Consider the following 20,186-nt stretch of genomic DNA (forward strand, 5'->3'; position numbering starts at 1 on the left):
TCTGATTGACATTTACACTTCATTTCAAGATGAAGTATGGAAACCATCAAAGTTTAAAGGCAACATCTTGCGGCCAGGAAGTTACGAGCGTTTGCAACACTGCCGACATATATTCACAGCGATGAGGACGACTCTGTCTGCACAATGACTGTTAAGCTGGGTTTAGGATCTATTTTGTGAAGGGGTGCCGAGGGGTTGCAATCGCTGATGGGGAAATAGCCTTTACATTCATCTTGTCAGTTCCATTTCAGTGGTGGAAGAAGTATTCAGATTTGATACTTACTTAAAAGGGCAATAAAACAGTAAAAAAAAATACTTGTAGCAACTCAGAAAGCTCCCACAAATACAAAGTGAAACCGTATGAAATGTGTCACCTTTTGATGACTGTTTGTTGTCATGAAAATCAATCAGTGAAGAGTTTTCCTCCTCTGATTAAAATGTCTTCTTCCAAACTACATAGTAGTATTTATGAGAGTATAATTAATGAAGAGTTTGAGTGTTTGGGATTGTTGATGCAGCCCTTGCCTAGGTCATTCTCTGAGCAGTCCTTCTGAATCCTGAGGTGACCGCACTCAGACACATTGGGCCTCATGTAAGATGATCTTTTCAAAGGTCCCAGAATTAAGAGGAGCCCTGCCAGCAAATGTACAAGTGCAAATCCACCGCCGTCACTTGTTTTCCAGCCATTTGCGTGCCTGAAGTGTCCCCAGGCAGCCGCGGCATGCCCCGTGTCAGCCTGCTGACGTGGGACTGACACAGGAGGCAGACCGTTTAATTGAGAAGCATCTTTTGAAAAGGGAATTTCTGTGACCTCTGTGTGGCTTAAAACCATTTGTGATGATCAGTGTATCAGCAGCTAAACTGTGTCTCAAAGCCTTAACAGATGGAGCTGTGGTGTACACGCACACACACACACACACACACACTCAGGACATTCTCTGTGATTGGTGTGTCATCCCTTAGCAATGACACCACAAACAAGCCGAGCTGGCCCAGACACTCATATTCATCATACTCGTCATTCCTTCTCCAGAACAGACCTGTTGCCTTTTGACATGCGGATAGTGAGTGAATATTTGGTTCCTCTCTGGCATTCATTGAGTCACACAGAGCACTGTGGTACTGTTGATGTGTTTAATAACACAGTGCACATGCCTCTTGGGTGGCAAGTACCAGGGACTCCACAAGGTTTCACTCCAGAGGAGGCGAGTAAAAAATATCACTATCAGTAGGAAGACACTGCCGCCTAGTGGGGAAATGAGTGGTTTGTTTTGTTTAGTAAAATATTTATTTCTGGGTATTTCTATATTGAAAGACCAACTTAAGAGTATGTAATAAGAATGTGTAACTGATGTAATGAAAATATCCCATTGACATAAACAATAGTAGTACTAAATATATATATACTGCAAAAATGCATACAAAAAGTGTTTTTAAACAGGTAAATCAGATGGGTGTTAACCTAAGTACACTGTTAATCATCTCCAGGGAGGAAAAAATCCATTATCAGTCGGTACTTTAAAATGCAACTGCTGAAAAATTATGAATTGACTTTATATTATACAGAGGTGTAAAAGAAAAACACATAAAAAAGCCTAAAAGCTTAGCAGTCAGCGGTCAAGTGAAGTAAATGTATGTTGTGATAAAGAGTAGAGAAATTATATAAGAATGGGATAAAGAGAAAAGAGAAAAGCCACATAGTCGAACTGTGCTGTTCACCATGTATGTTTCCAAAAGAGAATTTTTCCAATACAAGGATATATTTTTTTTTATTATTCTATAGTAAAAATATATGCTGATATCTACTGATTTGTTTTGATTGGTTTATTTTGTGATATGTGTACATAACACTACTAACTGCACACAGAAATGTGAAGGTTAATACAAGGTCAGACAACAGTCTGGGGTAAGGCCTGAAGTGACAAAGTTCACAAAGTTTCCAGGAATATACTGTCCAGGATTCTACTGGATTCTACTACTACTACTACTGAAGTGCCATCTTGTGGAATAACTCAATCGTTGCATGCAGATGGAAGCGTGCACATACTCTACCATATCTGCACTGCAGATTCTCCAAAGCAGGAAATATTATCATTAATCTAAATCTTTCTATCTCATATTTTCGCATGTTGCAAGCTGACAATGATTGCATTCCCCCCAAAACATGCGACACGTCATCAGAGCACCAACTTTGTTGTCATTTCATATGTGTTGTGTTGACTGTCATGCCACGCTTACAATAAATACCATTTTATAAACCTGTAAAGGGCTAGGCCTACAGTACAAGAAGAGACATAACACAAATACACACACAACATAAAACAATAATCAAATAATGAGTAGAATCATTTCAAGAAGTGACAAATTTTGATAATACAACATGAATCTGTGCTAGTATCAGATATTCCAGAAAAATTGTGTAACGGCTGTTTCGGTATTGTCCCCACATGTGACCACCACTCCCTCATGTCTCAGCCTTTGTAAAGAGAGAAAAATGAAATGTCACACCTATTGTTCCAGGTCTGATTCCATGGGTATTGTTTAAAACTAGGGCATGATAACGTTTCTCCCAGAAACACGTCCTCCAGTTCTGCATTTACCTTTCTGCTCGCAATGACAAAGAGAACAGCTTGTTTTGGGACTCAGCGGTTTCAAAGTTTGAACCGAGTTGGTTTTGATCACTTGTTTTCCTTCCTGCTTCTTGGAACCATATTTGTCGGTAAGAAATTTACACTTTTACGCAAACATTTTTTTTTGTAAAAAATCTGCTATTAATACAAGTATGAACTCTTGCTTGTTTGATAGTGTTGTGTGCCACACAGACTCTTATAAGAGTATCTATCACGTAAATCTTTTTTGCATTGTTTTTCACAATGTTTGATGATGATGTAGTTAATAGTTCCTAAAAGTGTCAACAATGACCAGAAAGTGTTAGAAACAAAATCCATCCAACAAAACAAACAGACATTTGTAACACATGTATTTTCTAGGTCAAGACAAGTTGTGTTTTTTTCAAAGAGAACACAGCGGCAATTATCCCACAATTATCTCATCTGTAGGAAAACACTGAAAAAGTTGGTCTTAGAATTGAAAATCAAACATTTTCATGGAAACATGGTCAGGAAAAATGTTAAGATAAAAAAGTAAATCATTTATTTTATGGCCCTTAAAGGTGCACTATGTAGTTTGGAGTAAAACATTTTAAACAGTCTAGACAGAGCTTCATTGACTTGATAATGCCTTAAAAAACTAAATAAACAAACTGTCTTTACATTAATGCCTGAACCAACTGAATATGCAAACCAACCTTAAAGGACAGCACGGCTTCAGACATTTTACTTTTTATATGTGGTGGACCCTGCCACCTTTCATTCTGTTTTTTTTCCTTGTCTAAGTTTAATATTCTAAGTCTCCCAGGCATCTTCAGACATTGCCAGTTGTCAAATAACAATGGAAATCCATACAGATATAGGATTAGAGATACTGTTTCATTGTGGTATTAAGTTGCTCTGAACTTTCCCAAAACAAAATGTCTCAGGTGCTTTCGGAGGGTCTGACCCATGGAGAGGAGGCGCCTCCGGGTCACTGGAGGATCAGCCACTCCTGCGGCATTCCTCCACCACAGGTTATCAGTGTGTTTCTGTGTACTTCTCTATGAGCGCTGACATTTTACCTTTTAACTCGATTAAAACTTAAAGATTTTGACTGAATGTCTCTCTTTTGTGTTTCCAGTCTTACCGATGCCTCTGTGGAGTCCACATGACACCAACACGACAGAAAACAATGTCAGAAAACGAAGGTCTTCCTTCTCTGACACTGATGTCTTACCTGCAGCGTTCCTGACTGCTGCTGATCTTCCTTCTCTCAGAGATCTGGTATCAGACAAGAAGTTCACAGGTTGTGCAATTTTTTATCACATTACCTCTCTCGACTTAAAAAGATGTAATCCGTCAACAGCTGCTAAGAAGACCAATTGCTATTAATGCTTTGTTGTTGCTTTCACTTTTTTTGATTGTTATTTCACTACAGAGCAAAATCAGCCCTTACACATGTATACTACTATGTCTATACGTTTCAGTTAACCCTCAAAGACCTTGACAGCCGGCGACACTTAAAATAACTATTGTTCTAAATTGTTTAGTACATCAGCCAATCCTATCGATATGGTTCAGTGCTGGGAGTGTCCCAGCTTTTCAGTGGTATCACACACACTTGTTTGGGTATTGGGGCTCTGTAGTAAATGTGATCATTCCATCACATAGTAGAGCAGCGATTTGTCATGGAAGCCCACATAGTTTCTTCCTCTGGGCAGGCATTGATTGTTGCTAAGGTCCTTTCTGTTTACCCACTGAACCTGTATGGACACATGGTCAGTCAAAACAATGTAGGATTACACCTTTTATTGTGTTTGCGTTTGTTTTTGTTTTTGTTTATGGGATGATATTATAATCATTGGCTGGAACTTGCTTAGGAATGGTCAATAGAGAGTTCATGATATATTATTAAAAAAAAAAAAAAGACTGGCAAAAAAAAATCTTTAAAAATGACGGTGAATCCAACCATTCACAGACAAAACAAATAAAACTAGGACACTCAATGTGCCAGACTGAAACTTAAGGTTCCTCAATAAGTTGATATATGGCACTTGTTGCTGCCCGCTAGAATAGGGAAGGGAAAACAAGATAAATGCAGGAGACACGCTGCCTGAAAAAGTGTTCCGTCTTTGAGGGTTAATTTAAAACGTTTGGTTGATTGAGAAAAGCTGTGGCGGAGTCAGCTGAAGTTGTGATTATAAATAACTCCACCGCCAAACCTGACAGCTGCACTTTTTTACATTGAACATTTCAGTGGACTCTGGTAAAGTTCACAACTTACCTGACATTTAAAGATATACTCATCTCCACCCACCTGGTACTACTTATCCCTTTGCTAATAAGAGTTTTTTTTTTTTTTTAACTTTTTATAAATATGAAATAAAAGATATGTGCTCCTGGAGGATGATACCGGTACATATACTGTATTTTGACTATCTTTGAAGAGCAACAATACACCTAATCAAAAGCATTGTTACCCTCCACTCTTCAGGTCGAATAACTGCGCCTCTGTATCACTTAGCATGGCAGGGAAAGATGTGCACGCTTTTCAGCCACAAGGTGGCAGCAAAAGACAGAATTCAAGCTACTTTTTAAATGTGATTCTTTTTAAGCCAAAGTGACAGATGTTCTCACCTTTTCCCTTCAGGTTATATTAACTGAGTGGGTGTTAAAGCCTGAACAGCCTTTAGTTTGTCTTACATTAACAGACCTATCTACACACTGTGTGCAAACGCAGGAGGAGAGTGAAAAAAAGAATTATGGGTTTAGTGATTTTTTTTTTTTAACTAATGAGAAAGAGGGAAATGTTGTTGAACGGGTACAGAAACTGTGGCTTTGACGGAGAGAGGAGATAGACAGACTATGTAGACAGCTGTTGGGAGGTTTTCCACAGATGCCCACATCCATACAGTCAGTCCATTGTGGGACACAAAAATATGAAACCAGTAAAAATTGGTTGTTTTTGTTTGTTTGTTTGTTTGTTTGTACTTTAATGATTTATTTCTTAAAAGAAAGGACATTGTGTGCTATGTGTATGAACTATGTGTATGAACTTATCTTGACTACATAAGGGGAAATGCTGGAATATACAGGCTTGATTTTATTTACAAAATGTCATAAAAGAACAAGATGAGAGGTTTAAAAAATGAAATAAAAAGAAACAACTGTTTTGAATAACGATTTGAATAATAAACATCCTCCAGGATAACAGAGGTAAGTAGAATGGTACACAGTAGAGCGCATACCTCCGCCAAGGACCAACAGTCCCCTTTAATTCAATCAAACCTAAATGATACATTTCAAACCACCCATTAAACTTTCATGACTTGGCCTGTATGAGCCGTCACCAGGAGCACTAGAATTGTCAGCTTGATTCTGCTCTGTGCATGGTCACGAGCAGACAGGGCCGCCTCTTTATGGAGATCTCTGTCCTGATTGGATAAAGTGGGCAGGGATACCACAACATTCGCCTTCTCCTTCACTGCGTGAGTGGAGGGAGGAGACACGTGTCTTAAACAGTGATTACTGTTGAATACAGCTGCTTACAGCCACTTCAATGTGTACTTTCAGACACATTTAAACATGTTAAGTATCATCAAACTATTATTTCAGAGGACCTTTTATTGGTCCCCTGTTGAAGACCCAGGCTTTATATCATCACTGTGATGTGACACATTCATGTGATTCAAATTAACACTTTTCTTTTTTTTCAGTACGTTTAGGTCTTCATGTCTCTCTCACCGGTTGGAGAGAGCATCTTGACCCTCAGCTTCTCCTGTCCAAGTACAAAGAGGTCAGAAGGTTAACACACTTAGATATCTTTCGAGACATATAAATGTGGATTGCGTACTTCAAATTCACAATTACGAGGCCGAGTTCACCTTCAATGTTAGGATTTCAGTGACAGCTCCTACAGTTTCCCCCTGTACAGATATCATGTAGTTAAGGGGGATCCTAGATGCGACCACCTAATACAAGGTTGCAGTAGATCCAGTTTAAAAGTCATGCATGGATTACACTATTCTAAGGGGGAAAAAAAATAACAAAATGTGTCTGCAATAAAGCAACAGCTGCTCTAGGCCCTACTTTCTGGTTTCATGTTAAGATTGTCCCTCTATTGGCAGGATGTCTTTTGTTGCGTGGTGGTTTTTGCAAAGCCTTTCTTTCACTGTCACTTACTGTGCGGCAGACTCTTACGTAGGGTATGTTAGTGGCAAAGAGAATAAACGCTAAAGGAATGGAAGGCTATCACTGCTTATTGTTTTTCTCGATGGATCAGGGAACTCATTTCAGGGACACGTCTTGAAAAGCTCTGCAGCGACATTCATGGGTTTTTGTGAGATATTTGAAAGTATCTGGGGGTCCTGAATCTTAGTGGAGGTCCCTGCTATGCTATGTCTGCGTGGGACGTTCCTTGACATGTGTTTTTTTTTAGGCTGAAACTGTATATATGTCTCTGTCTGATCTGGCTTTTTGTGGTCATCGTCGTTTTACTGCTTTGCTTTTGAATGTGGGGTGTGTGTGTGTTTGGTAGTTGATTTGAAAATGAGGGATTACAGATGTGATCAGCCACAATATTAAAGTCATTACCAGTGAAGCGTCAGCTCTGTCAGTCGGTTGGATATGATGATGCAAGTGCATTCTGTTTGAAGAGAAACGCCACACAACAAACACACCTACCTCCTCCTCCACTAATCAATGCTCAGCCGGTCTAAAGGTTGAAGGCAGAGGTTTTGGCTTTGGTCAGACTTTATGGTTTATCATTCATTCATCGACAAACATTGAGTCCAGCCCACACGGACTCTGCAAGCTGAAGTTGTTTCATCTGTTTTTTAACTCACGAACTCTGTGGCATTTCAGACTGACAGCACCTCTTAATTAAAGAACAGGCATGTGTGGATTAAAGGATTAGAGTCTGGAGAGCTCAACAGGCCGCGGGTGGAGTGGTGGTGGTGGTGGTGGTGGTGGGGAAGGGGGTTCGAGGGTGAAAGGCATTTTTGGGTCTTACAAAGAAGTCATTATCGCTGCAGCTGATTTTTGAGAACTATGTTGAATAAGCAGGTTTGACAAGTGAAGCTCTTCTTGTTGAAGTTGGTGCTCACGACTGTTCTCTCTTTGTTTCTTTGAGCAGCCAGGCATCTACAACACTGGAGAGAAGGCAGGAGTCTTTACAATGCGAGTGGTGGGAGTGACCAGAGTGACCTCCTCACCCTGATTTCATCATCCAGCCCTGGATCTTCAGAAATTCATGACAAATTAATAATTTCACTCTCTGCTTTTTCTGCTTGAAGCCCATGTTGTTGTTGTTGTTGTTGTTGTTGTTGTTGTTTTGTTATATTGTTAACCATCTTTGATTTGTGTTACTGATCAATTAAAGATTAACTGTATTATCTTGAAAGGAGCCTGTGATTTGATTGTGGTAGTTGACAGTTGGTCCCGCCCACTAAACTGGCCAGCCAATAGAAATAGGCGCTGAGTCTTTACTCCCACCCTCTGCTCTGGGGCTCATGTTGACCGTGACGAAGTTTCTCTGCACTTCACCGGTCGCCAAGGTGGCAGCACAGCGAATGGTTTGACGGCTCGTTGGAAATAGCCGCCGTAATTGCGCAGGGGATGGCAGACACGGCCTCCGAGGAGGAGAGGGAGTTTCAGAAGATTCTGGCTCTGATCGGAGGCAGAGAGAGGATTTTTCTGGTGACTGATCCGTGTCCAAGTAAAGAGGTGGACGGGGAGGACGCCGGGATACTGCAGGAGTTCATCGGCGACATGTTTCCCGACTGCCTGTCGAGAAACGGACTGCTCCTGTCACCTCCGTCAGCTGTAAGTGCAGAACACACGACGGAGACTGTGAAAGACGATGACATACCTCTCACGGCGAGGCCCGGGGATTTGGGCTCGGGAGCCCGTCCGGAGGTCGAGGACAAGCAGCCAACGCGCAACGGCACCGTTCAGAAGACAGCCACGAGGAGGGCGAACATCTACAGCATGAAGCGAACCATAGACTCTCCTCTCATCATATTCATCTTCAGGCAGACATTTGTCAGCAACAATTCCAACCGACTGTGCTTAAAAGAGATCCTAAAGGACGTAAAAGCGCGCACGAAACGTGCGAGAATCGCCCAGCCAGCTTTGATTGGATTAATACGCGCCAGACAGGAGTGCGCCGAGACGCGTCAGTGTGCGCAAATCCTGGAGCATCTGATGCGCTCAGTGTTCCACAGACACTCACCAGAGACCATGTGGGTCGGCTGTTTCATCCCGAAGACTGAGGCCCAAATGCTCACCATCAAGAGAAACGCCCGCAAAGTTATAAACTTATCTCAAACCGCAGGTGTAATAACGTCCATTTGTCCTAATTAGTCCCACCATCTTAATCCAGAAACAATATTATCTGCTTCATGTAATTAGTGTTATGTCATGTCAGTGATTTCATGTTTGCTCTCAAGCACACGGTCAGAACGCCTGTCAACATGAAGTTTGAACCCTGGTTTGTTTAACCAGGGCACCACCCAGATGGGTTGATTCATAAAATATTAGATTTCCAATATGAAGAAGGCCGTTTCAGAAGCACTTATAGAGATGAGCCTACAGTGCAGACACACAAATCTACAACTCATTATTATATTACTGGTCGGGAAATGGTGGTAGAATAAGTTGAAAACCATTGAATGCATACACATAACTAAATGAATATATTAGGTATTGTAAGGATAATACACTATCCTACGATCACTAATGAACACAAAGTGATTTGTGTCAGTGGACTCCACTATATAGGTCAATCAGTGACATTCACAAGACCATACATTTTTCTTCCCAGGCATGGCTCCAAAGGCCCGTGAACAAAAGGAGCATTCATGAAACAATCAGTCCCTTAGATAAGCTGCCAAATTGTTAAACGCTTATTATTGCCTTTCAGATAATACCCGGGATAGAGGGAACCCGCTTTTCTGGCCATTCCAATGTTTGTTCTGGCCTCAGAGAAGAGGACTCAGAGGCCAGGCCAACAACTCTCCAACCAACAGGAAACAAGGTACAAAACAGAATCTTGTCCCAAAGTTCAGTTTGATTGAGTTATACAGGCGTTTCCCTTCCTGCACAGGATATTTTCCTGTCCCTCCTTGTTTTCTTTTCTTATACATTCCATACTTGGTCCTGCTCAGGGTTACTGGGGACACTTCATGGACAAAAGGCTCGAATACTGATAACCCATTTGTCACAGGACTAACAGACAGACAAAGACATCCACACTTTCACTTTTCATCGGTTTCTGTACCAATAAAACTGCACTTGAAAAGCAGACGACAGCAATTTAGCCTCACTATATCAGATTGTCAGAAACTATGTAGCATTTTCAAAAAAAGTGTGACTTACTTTTTAAAGAAAAATAATATTTTGTGCTTACTATTACTGTCTGTACATCTTCAAATAGTGATATATGATAAATAAATAAAAAATCGGACAGTTGAGGCAGCAAATGCTTTAGTCCCACTGCAGCCTAATTGTGTCATCACATTAATTTTGTTAAATTCAATTGCACATTAGGGTAAAAATGTTTTTAAACATGTATTTTTGTCTTCAGGTGACACTGAAAGTACAGAGGAAAGCATCCCACTGAAAACCAATTCCCTGACTGTTGGACCCCCTGTGGATGGAGAGTCAGCTGGAAGAGACAGCTGATCACATGACCTGCGGCTGGAGGCTTATCACTCTGGACAATCCTGTTTTTTAATGTTAAGCTGGTGCTGCCATGCTACAGAGCCTTACTACATGTTACTGTTTCTTCATGTTATCAATATTCCTACGGTTGAGCCACAGTTATTCATGGCATGAAGCGCTGTGTTAATTGTCAAATCTGTTGGTCTCTTGTTTGTTTCCACATGGTCTTTGATGTACAATCGTAGTCAGAAAGGGATTTACTGTGTATGTTAGGGGGTAACTGTTGTCAGTTAGTCAACCGAACTATATTGCATCCTTGAACACTAGTTTGGCTTTATTTTGTCATTGCTTTTTCCTTTTTACACGGGCCTAGATAGAGAGTTCATTATGCCTAGGCTTAAAACTTAAAGTAAAAATAGTCTTTCAACATAATGTAAGGCCAAGTACAGCGTAGGATTACCACCTAGCCTCAGACCTCCAGTGGCCTCAAATCTCCCATGCTTATTGTGTGTCATCTGGTCTTTTGCTAATTTTTAATGACAATTTATTTGAACATACATCACCAAATCTTAACATCAGCTGACACAATATGGGCCTTAGGTGGGGTCCTGTTTCTATATAGGGGACCAGCAGCTATTTTTCCCCCTTAGGCCCTGCATCTGGATAGTCCTGCCATGCTTTATTGATGTCAGTTTCTTAATATTTCGTCTTTAATTTATTAGAATTATGTGCCTTATATAATTGCTATTGATAATTGTGTAATCTCTAATAAAAAAAAAATAGATGAAACTACCTTTCACTTTGTATGTATTTATGTAGATTCCTGGTCTGTATATTAATATAAATATGTAAATAAACATATTTGAGATGGTATGAATGTGCGTTCTTTCAACAGACTGACAATAGGATATTGGGATTTGGCTGTCAAATTCATTAATCAACACTTAAACACTTAAACGTCATGAACGTATTTATATTGCTAGCCTAACAGCCACGGTGTACCTTCGGTTTCAAAGTGCCTCCCTTGCTTTCGCAACCTGCCCGTGGACGGAAAGGCGAAAGAACTGATTCACGATAGACCACCTTTACAAAAGCCAGTTCATAAATCGGATACGTCCAATTACTGTCTTTCCATCATTCCTTTTAACTACAACGAGAACGTGTAAGGTCATATTCTAAATACTCAAGATACTAGGAGTTGGTCGGCCGTATGACGATACAATGACTAATACAATAGTTCGGTGTATTTTGAATCAGGCATAAACGAAGCCACTCAGCTTGGAGGTCCTTTAGTAGGGGACTTGCGGTATTGGACAAAAAGAAGTTAGCAGCGGCTGCGCTTGGTTCTGCTGGAGTGCATTTTCAGATACTACAAACCTTTTATTTTCTATATTTCCCGAAGAAATCGCACGGAATTCCACCGTCGAAGCAGGATTGTGGGGCTGAGGAGGGAATAAAGAGCCAATCATGATAACATCTGCCGGTAAGTTGTAGAAAGTGTCTTTATTTTGCTAGCCGTAACTTTAGCTATCTGCCATTGATTTAGCTGAGTCACACAGCTAATGTAGCAGTTGTCAGTCAGCCGTTAACCGGCGATAGCGAATAAATTCACCAAATTATCTTTCAGGGTGGAAGAACTATTTGTAATGTGTTATTAGTGTAAATAGGCGACTGTTTAATTCACTACCCGGCTGTTTAAACGTAGGGATTTCCTACAAGTCACCGTAACGTTTATGCTAACAGTTCTCATAACACTATAACGTTACAGCATCTTGATTTAGCTATTCAGCAAGGTGTTCAAGTTCATGTTTATATGAACAACACGACATTTGTTTTTTATCTTGGAAATGGCCCAACAAAACACACGACAAAACTGTGTCCTGTTGTCGGCCAAGTTGTGCAAAACCAGGTTCATTTGACCATTAAAAATGTTCTATTTTGCTGCATTACAATACATTTTAAAAATTGAACGGACCCGGTATTTGATATGCTCTCATGTTATTTTTAACATGTTATACGTTAATCTTTTCTCTACGCTGCACTGTTATTAAAGAATATCTGTTTACTTCATGAATCAAGTAATCACTGAATACATTTTCCTTTTTTTATTTATTTTTTTTCTTCAGCTGGGATTATTTCGCTCCTTGATGAAGAGGAGCCACAGCTCAAGGTAAGAGCTGGTTTCTTACTAGTGTACCAGGTGCCTTAACATGTCAAACCCCCACACAGAGATATGTTTAATCATGTCAATGCCATTCAGAGGTATAGATGTTACAAGTGAGTGTGTTTTAACTTACTTTTAAAGTGACACACAATGTCTTAAAATATTCCACAAGAAGCTTGTGGTAAAACCTTTTTGCATGTATACAATACACCAAGCAGCCTTTTAAAATACACCTATAATTTCCAGAAGAGTTTCAGCTGTTATCCTCAAACATATTTATTATTGTCTTCTATGTCAGTTTGAAGCACAGCACTGGGAGGTTTTCCTAAAGGTTTGAGGTGTGGCATGATTTCCTCTTGTCTTAGACAGGGAGGCGCTTACAGCAATAGGAGTAGTAAATATCTTTTTTTTTTTTATTTGTCTGTTCCTTGTTGCATTTATTGATTGGACCTTTAATGCATAATCAGCAATGAAAACAAGACACTGTTGTCTGGGTGCCTTTCAATGCAAGCTTTGGATTTTAAAATCATGGTCTTTGTCAGCTTTTAGTAAGTTTCTCCCTCTTAAATTCTTTCAGTATATGACTGGAGAGACATTCTCATTAGTAACAGTAAACGGAACTCAGTACTCACTGTACCTTGACATAGCTTCCTCCATGTGCCACCTGTGGAGTAAACTAAGCCAGATCGCAGGTAATGATAGAACATACAGTGTGACAGTGGTTAACACTGTGTTATGTAAATTAACTACTTGCAACATCTCTATTTTGTTTGCAGGAGTTTGCCCTTCACAAGCTGAACTCCATTGTGAATGACTTCTGGGCTGAGATTTCAGGATCAGTGGATAAGATGTAAGTATTGTAACTATAAATACCACAACAATGTTACATTAAGCTGCAATAAATTGAGCTCCTAGTTGTGTTTTTTCTGTTGCTGTTGTAGAGTCCCTTTATATAAATTGTATCAGGTGTGCAATATATTCACCTGTTATACAAGTGGTGATGTTGATGATGGTGATGGTGATATTATGACGAGAAAACTCCTGAATTATCTTTGAAGCTTGTGTGATAGACCAGGTTTCTTGGGCAGATCCCTGATTCCTTCCTAATTTCAGAGCTTGCCTATTTCTGGCAGAGGCTATTTAGAATTGATCGTTTATATTCAGCACTAACACAAAAAGATCTTTTGCTAGACCAACTTTTCAGTCTTGCATAACTATCTGTTGTCCATTCACAGCGAGGTCCTGTATGAGGATGAGACGTTCCGGAGTAGGGCATTTGCTGCCTTGGTGGCTTCTAAGGTTTTCTACCATCTCGGAGCCTTTGAGGAATCTCTGAACTATGCTCTCGGTGCTGGAGAGCTCTTCAATGTCACAGATGACTCAGAATATGTGGAGACCATCATTGGTGAGTGATCACACAAAACCACATGACCTCATTTATGTGAATCTCCTGCTTCTTAATGGGCATATAGATTTTCTCTTATTTGGATACTGCTGTGACGCTTAACCAGTGTGAAGTTAGTAATCTAAAAGGAAAAAAATAATTTTTTACTTCTAGTTTCTTAAACCCACCAGGGATTTGTGGTGGAGCAAGCCAAAGAGGGACTTGAATTACATTATTGATATCAGAAGTTACGTGGAGTCCTTCTCATTTATAATCCTGTTTTTGTCTGCTGCTAGCCAAATGCATCGACCACTACACCAAGCTACGGGTGGAGAATGCTGAGCTGCCAGAGGATGAGGAGAAGATAGGCATCGACCCCCGTCTTGAGGGCATTGTCAACAAGATGTTCTTGCGTTGCTTGGATGACCACAAGTACAAGCAGGCCATTGGCATTGCCCTGGAGACCAGGCGACTTGACATGTTTGAGAAGACCATCTTAGAATCGGTCAGAACCTAATGTCATCCACCTAGTGCTGTTGATTGTACTGAAAGATTCCTCGCTTTTCATGAATCACTTCGATAATTTTGATAACTTAATTTCTTTCTTTTCTCATGCAGAATGATGTTAGTGGCCTCCTAGCCTACAGCTTGAAGGTGTGCATGTCCCTGATGCAGAACAAGAAGTTCCGCAATGAGGTGCTGCGGGTTCTAGTGAAGCTTTACATGAACTTGGAGAAGCCTGATTTCATCAATGTCTGCCAGGTACCAATTAGATCCTCAAAAACACTTAATCTATCATCTCTCTGACTAACCTGACCAATGTAATACATACATGTCCTTTTTCTGAACATTCGCACTCATATTTTCTAGTGAGTCACTGTCATAGTGTAAGGAATGGTGACATTTTTAAAAACTTTTTGATTAACACCAGCCCTGCAACTGAGTGAAGTTTGCGTCTACAGATTGTCATCTGTATAATCAAGATATTTAAACAAACTGGCCAATATTGTCATAGTGGCAGCTTCCGATGAGATTCTATTTATTGATCAAATACATTTCTCTACTTTCACACAATTTCATTTCCCTAGAACTGTTTCAGAGAGTCAAATCCCTCTAATAAGTTTTTCTCCTTGCCCCTTTAGTGTCTGATATTCCTGGATGACCCGCAAGCTGTGAGTGACATCTTAGAGAAGCTAGTGAAGGAGGACAACCTGCTGATGGCCTATCAGATCTGCTTTGACCTGTATGAGAGTGCCAGCCAGCAGTTCCTCTCCTCTGTCATCCAGAACTTGCGGACTGTTGGAACACCTATCCCTGCAGTCCCTGGCTCTACAAATACCGGCACTGTGCCCACACCAGACAAAGACAGGTGGGCAGGGGAAGAGAATAAGGATAAACTACTAGACTGAAGCTACGTGTCTTGTTCATGCTCACAAATTTCACTACGAAGAGTTACTGAGAAAATATCCGAAAGGCCCAAACTGTCCCAGCATGGAAGGAAGTCAGTCAGTCCTCTGACACAGTGCTGAATGTTTAACATACCAGCAGGATAATTCAGTACAGAAGTTCAGAATATTAGGGTTAGAATGTTAAAGATTGAGCAGTACAAGTTTTGGTCTTTGCTGTGCATCTGTTTTTTATACTATACTGTGCATGTTAGGGATGTTTCCAATGACTTATTTCCTTTACGTTTAAACTGAAGTTTAAACTTTAGACAAGTTGATTAGTCTTAAAGTAAGAAAACATTCAGAAAACGGTTAAAAGTTCAATTCATACTGCCAAGTTTAGTGAAAATATGGGAGACCAGGGGTTCTACCTGAAACTGTACATAGGCTTATTTAAATCAAAGATGTGCTTATTTATCATGAAATTATTCAACATTGAACAAAGTTGTTTTTATTTGTGTGTTTCAGTGATGCAATGGAAACAGATGACAAGGCTGGCAGCTCCCCAGCTGGAAAGCCATCTGAAACGGTGAGCTCTTTGGGCTGTAGAACCTTTGTGATTCTGGGTGGTGTAATTTTTCCATGTCTAAGTAGAACTACTTTGATTAACACACCATCATGTTGCTTGTCTGTGTTTTTGTAGAAAGATGAGCCGAAAGACCAGAACGCCAAGATGATCAAAATCCTAAGCGGGGAGATGGCCATTGAGCTGCACTTGCAGTTCCTAATCCGAAATAACAACACAGATCTAATGATCCTCAAAAACACAAAGGTGATTTAAGACGACAACAAGATGAAAGGCTTTGAGACTAAAATATTGCTTACATGTTCAGACAAATTGCAAAACAAATGTGTCTCAGCTTGAGCTTTTATATTTATTTGGTTTTGTTGTTGTTTTTTTCTATCACTGCAGGATGCAGTCCGAAATTCAGTGTGCCACACAGCCACAGTAATAGCCAACTCTTTCATGCACACAGGAACGACCAGTGATCAGTTCCTTAGGTAACTGTGCTGCCAGAATGGAATCATGTATTTCATAGTATGCATAAAGAGACTGAGAGAGACATTTACTCCAAGAGTCATTTATTTTTTTTTTTGTTTGATTTTGTAGAGAAAACTTGGAATGGCTTGCAAGAGCCACCAACTGGGCTAAGTTCACAGCCACAGCAAGTTTGGGTGTCATCCACAAGGTAAATTTACATCTCCTTAAATGATAAAAACAAGAAATCAAAAAACACCATTTTTTTACAGATTACATTTTGAACATAACATACTGTGCTTTTCAGGGACATGAAAAAGAGGCTCTCCAGTTGATGGCCACCTATTTGCCCAAAGACACTTCCCCGGGCTCAGCCTATCAGGAGGGAGGAGGCTTGTACGCTCTGGGACTCATTCATGCCAATCACGGTGGGGACATCATTGACTACTTGCTCAGTCAGCTCAAGAATGCCAGCAATGATGTGAGTATTTTGACGTTTACTTTAAATGCACGGTCATTGTCAAATATACTCAAATGTGATTCATGAAATGACTTATGAAAGGAGACGATATGAACTTATTCAGAACTTATTTGATCTAAGTTGTAATAAAAAAGAGAAATGCGTTGTTACATGGATTTAGAATTTTTAGAATTTAGAATCAAAAGCTTCATCTAGAAGTTTGTAGCGGAGACCAGTAACTAGTTCAAGCCAACGTGTTAACTAATTCATTTATGTTTCAATGTTCCAAATCTTATGGCCCGTTTATTCTTCTGTGTCACAGATTGTCCGTCATGGGGGAGCCCTTGGCCTTGGTTTGGCTGCACTGGGTACAGCCAGACAGGATGTTTATGACCTCCTCAAGTCCAACCTGTACCAGGATGATGCTGTTACTGGTGTGTAGGCTTTAGACAAAACTCTGAAAATGGGAAAGTTTTCTGAAGGTTGTAGTCCTCACTGCTTTGCTATTACATCTGTCTAATCTAATACATTCAAACATTTTGATTTGAAGATTTTAACAAACAAATGATCAAAGACTTGAGAAGTGAAATTGCGTAGAAGAAATAAAGATGTTTGCCAAAAACATAAAAGAAAACGGCTGACAATACCATATAATCTCCCAGGCGAAGCTGCAGGCCTGGCCCTGGGTCTAGTCATGCTGGGATCTAAGTCAGCCCAGGCTATTGAGGACATGGTGGGCTATGCTCAGGAGACACAGCACGAGAAGATCTTGCGTGGTCTGGCGGTGGGAATTGCTCTGGTCATGTATGGACGCATGGAGGAGGCTGATGCCCTTATTGAAAGCCTCTGCAGAGACAAGGTAAGGCTGGAAAGCATAGAAAGCATGTCATGTATATCTGATGTTGCAGTGCTTTGTTTTTGTGGCCTTTGTGCAACTTATGCATATAGTAACAATACATTATGCTTGATTTATTACTAGAGAGAAAGAATTTGGGATATAAAAAAAAACATCTGTACCAGGTCATTGCTCTCATAAACCCTCTAGGTGTCATGTGTGGATGTACAGAGTCCTGTCTGTACAACTTCCAGTTTTGTGTTTATTTCATGTCACATATGAAGCTTTCACTTTGTATCTTCTGCCAGGAGTCCTTTGTGAGAGCTTTATGTGGGAATTGACTCAAACTATGTTGATGATCGTAGTTGTGTATCCAGATACGTAGTCTCAAAGCTCTGCTTTCTTTCACTGTCTCTGATAGGACCCCATCCTGCGACGCTCTGGCATGTACACGGTGGGCATGGCCTACTGCGGCTCCGGGAACAACAAGGCCATCCGACGCCTGCTACATGTTGCTGTGAGTGTGTCCTCTTTGGCCCTCTTCACAACACACTGTTTCACTAAAAAGGAAGACGGGTTTCTAATGCACGGTTAAGCAGGTGCCAACATCCAACAACTGTGCAACTGTAGTTGGCATCATTATTCAAAATATTTGAATATGGTGATTGTTTGTTTAAAGCATCCATAGTAGTTTCTCTGGGAAGCGAAACATTTTTCCATGCTTCTTGCATTCAGTTCTAATACAGCACATTAATGTTTTCCTATTCGTGCCGGAAGATAAACAAACGGTTTTGAATCCATATAGCTTAATAATCTTTATTTAAACTATTACTAATTATTAGAACCACCTAAATTTACTGTGGGCTAACTTTGCAAAATAGTTAAAACATTATATTTGAAAGATGTATGTATAAGTCAGTCATTCTGCTTTTACTGGCTACATTTGTAGCAACAGCAACACTTTGCCCTGTAGGTGGCACTTGAGACAAGCTGAAGTTATCAGATGGTGTGATAGTGGAGCATTTCCCTCATACTGTGAGACAGAGGGGAGCTATATCATTAGGTTTAATTGCAGGGTTTTATGACTCTCCACCTTTGGTTATGACTGCTTTGCTTATTTTCTTTACTTTAAGGTGAGTGACGTGAACGATGATGTCAGAAGGGCAGCTGTTGAGTCCATCGGCTTCATCTTGTTCAGGTAAGGACCTGACTGAATGATTTAAGCTATGAACACTGTTTAATTTCTTCACCTGCACCAAATTCTTTTCTCTGTGAAGCCACACACACACTGCCTTACATTAAGACTGAGTTAAACACAGCATTTCTAAGGTTAATTTAAATATTGACAACATTTACATATTAAATATAATAAATGAAATAAAAAAAATAAAAGGCTCACTGCAGAGCACTAATATCTGCTTATTTAATCCACCAAAGAAGTGATGTTTCAGAGATGTAGAATTGTTCTTCATCAGACTACACTGACACTGCACAATGCCTCTTTACATTTACATGTTTATAACTAGTGGTACTAATTGGTGTACCTATGCATGATGTTGAAAAACTGCTGCTTTTTTATGATTGTGATTATCATCGTGTTTTTTAAAAAAATAGATAAAAAAACACCTTCCCTGTAGTGAGATCATAGAATTAAGATGCAATATTGCCTAAACTTTAAAGTGATTTCATCTATATATTCTTCTGTCAGAGGAATCTGGACGTACTTGTCATTGTCACTCACATTTTCATCCTGCCTATTTATAGGGGTTCATCACTTGTACGAAAGTATGTATTTACCAATCAGAGACCAGAGCAATGTTTAAACAGACCGCTCAGCCAGTGCACAAATATCAGGGTGTACATTTTTTAAGTCCAAAAAAGGCTATGTGATATTCTGCGTGATCAATTGGCCGTTAGATAAACGTTGTATAAATCTTAACTGTGTTTAGAAAGACTTCTGAACCAGAACAATTCAGTTGGCCTCCAACTTCCCACCCTAATGGCTCATGGATAACTCCCTCCAGCCGTACAGCATGAACACTAACACACAAGAAGGATAGATTAGAGTTCAGTTGTCTCAAGTCTCTTCTATTCTTGCGTGATAAAATTTCTCATCATTAACAGTGAAACAGGGTTGGATGTCTGCAGTAACTTGCTTACAAAAGACGACAAACTGAAATTGTGAGGCATAAACGGTAAATATAAATAGTTGTCACACATTGCCCTTACTTGTAATTATGTTTGCTATTTGCTGATCTCATGAGCCTGTCTAATTTACAGTGTTTATATTTGGCTGTCCTGTTGTGTTTTGGTCAGTGCTGGTTCATGAGAAGTTTTAATTGCTGACAAAATGGAAGTAGCTCAGTGTAGACATCAACAAAAAAAGAATGAATGGTGCAGTTCTTTTAGTTCAGCAACACAGACATTTTTTATTGAACACATTGAGGTTTTCCTTCAATCTGTATTTTCTTCTGTCCTTAGATACATGTTTTATTTGGAAATCTTTAACATATCAAAACATCAGACTGCTATATATATATATATATATATATATATATATATATATATATATATATATATATATATATATATATATATATATATATATATATATATATATATATATATATATATATATATATATATATATATATATATATATATAT

General features: G+C 39.6%; 2 protein-coding genes across 2 annotated transcripts in view; both read left to right on the forward strand.

Annotated features, from left to right (window-relative positions):
• Positions 1-8,095: 8,095 nt before the first annotated feature.
• LOC119029316 (uncharacterized protein C2orf72 homolog) lies at positions 8,096-11,045 on the forward strand. The gene is made up of 3 exons (XM_037116065.1): positions 8,096-8,925; positions 9,514-9,627; positions 10,177-11,045. Exons 1-3 carry the CDS (start codon positions 8,208-8,210, stop codon positions 10,272-10,274), a joined length of 930 nt encoding a protein of 309 aa, XP_036971960.1. The 5' UTR covers positions 8,096-8,207; the 3' UTR covers positions 10,275-11,045.
• A 518-nt stretch (positions 11,046-11,563) lies between these two features.
• psmd1 (proteasome 26S subunit, non-ATPase 1) overlaps positions 11,564-20,186 on the forward strand; it is a 41,294-nt gene continuing 32,671 nt past the window's right edge. The window contains exons 1-16 of the mRNA XM_037114833.1: positions 11,564-11,736; positions 12,380-12,423; positions 13,194-13,267; positions 13,653-13,822; positions 14,098-14,306; positions 14,420-14,563; positions 14,944-15,170; positions 15,715-15,775; positions 15,890-16,018; positions 16,160-16,248; positions 16,358-16,436; positions 16,533-16,706; positions 17,008-17,119; positions 17,348-17,544; positions 17,942-18,037; positions 18,654-18,718. Of these exons, the coding sequence (XP_036970728.1) occupies positions 11,721-11,736; positions 12,380-12,423; positions 13,194-13,267; positions 13,653-13,822; positions 14,098-14,306; positions 14,420-14,563; positions 14,944-15,170; positions 15,715-15,775; positions 15,890-16,018; positions 16,160-16,248; positions 16,358-16,436; positions 16,533-16,706; positions 17,008-17,119; positions 17,348-17,544; positions 17,942-18,037; positions 18,654-18,718 (1,886 nt within the window). The 5' untranslated portion in view covers positions 11,564-11,720. The remainder of the gene's footprint in view (positions 11,737-12,379; positions 12,424-13,193; positions 13,268-13,652; positions 13,823-14,097; positions 14,307-14,419; positions 14,564-14,943; positions 15,171-15,714; positions 15,776-15,889; positions 16,019-16,159; positions 16,249-16,357; positions 16,437-16,532; positions 16,707-17,007; positions 17,120-17,347; positions 17,545-17,941; positions 18,038-18,653; positions 18,719-20,186) is intronic.

Source organism: Acanthopagrus latus, chromosome 11 (genome assembly GCF_904848185.1).
Source record: "Acanthopagrus latus isolate v.2019 chromosome 11, fAcaLat1.1, whole genome shotgun sequence".
Lineage (NCBI taxonomy): Eukaryota > Metazoa > Chordata > Actinopteri > Spariformes > Sparidae > Acanthopagrus > Acanthopagrus latus.

What these genes read in the sequence shown, in the direction of transcription:
- LOC119029316 (XM_037116065.1), top strand. Translation starts at nt 8,208, where the DNA reads ATGGCAGACACGGCCTCCGAGGAGGAGAGGGAGTTTCAGAAGATTCTG. An exon ending in AAACTTATCTCAAACCGCAG is followed by an intron (nt 8,926 to 9,513) that starts GTGTAATAACGT and finishes ATTGCCTTTCAG; the next exon opens with ATAATACCCGGGATAGAGGG. An exon ending in TCCAACCAACAGGAAACAAG is followed by an intron (nt 9,628 to 10,176) that starts GTACAAAACAGA and finishes TTTTGTCTTCAG; the next exon opens with GTGACACTGAAAGTACAGAG.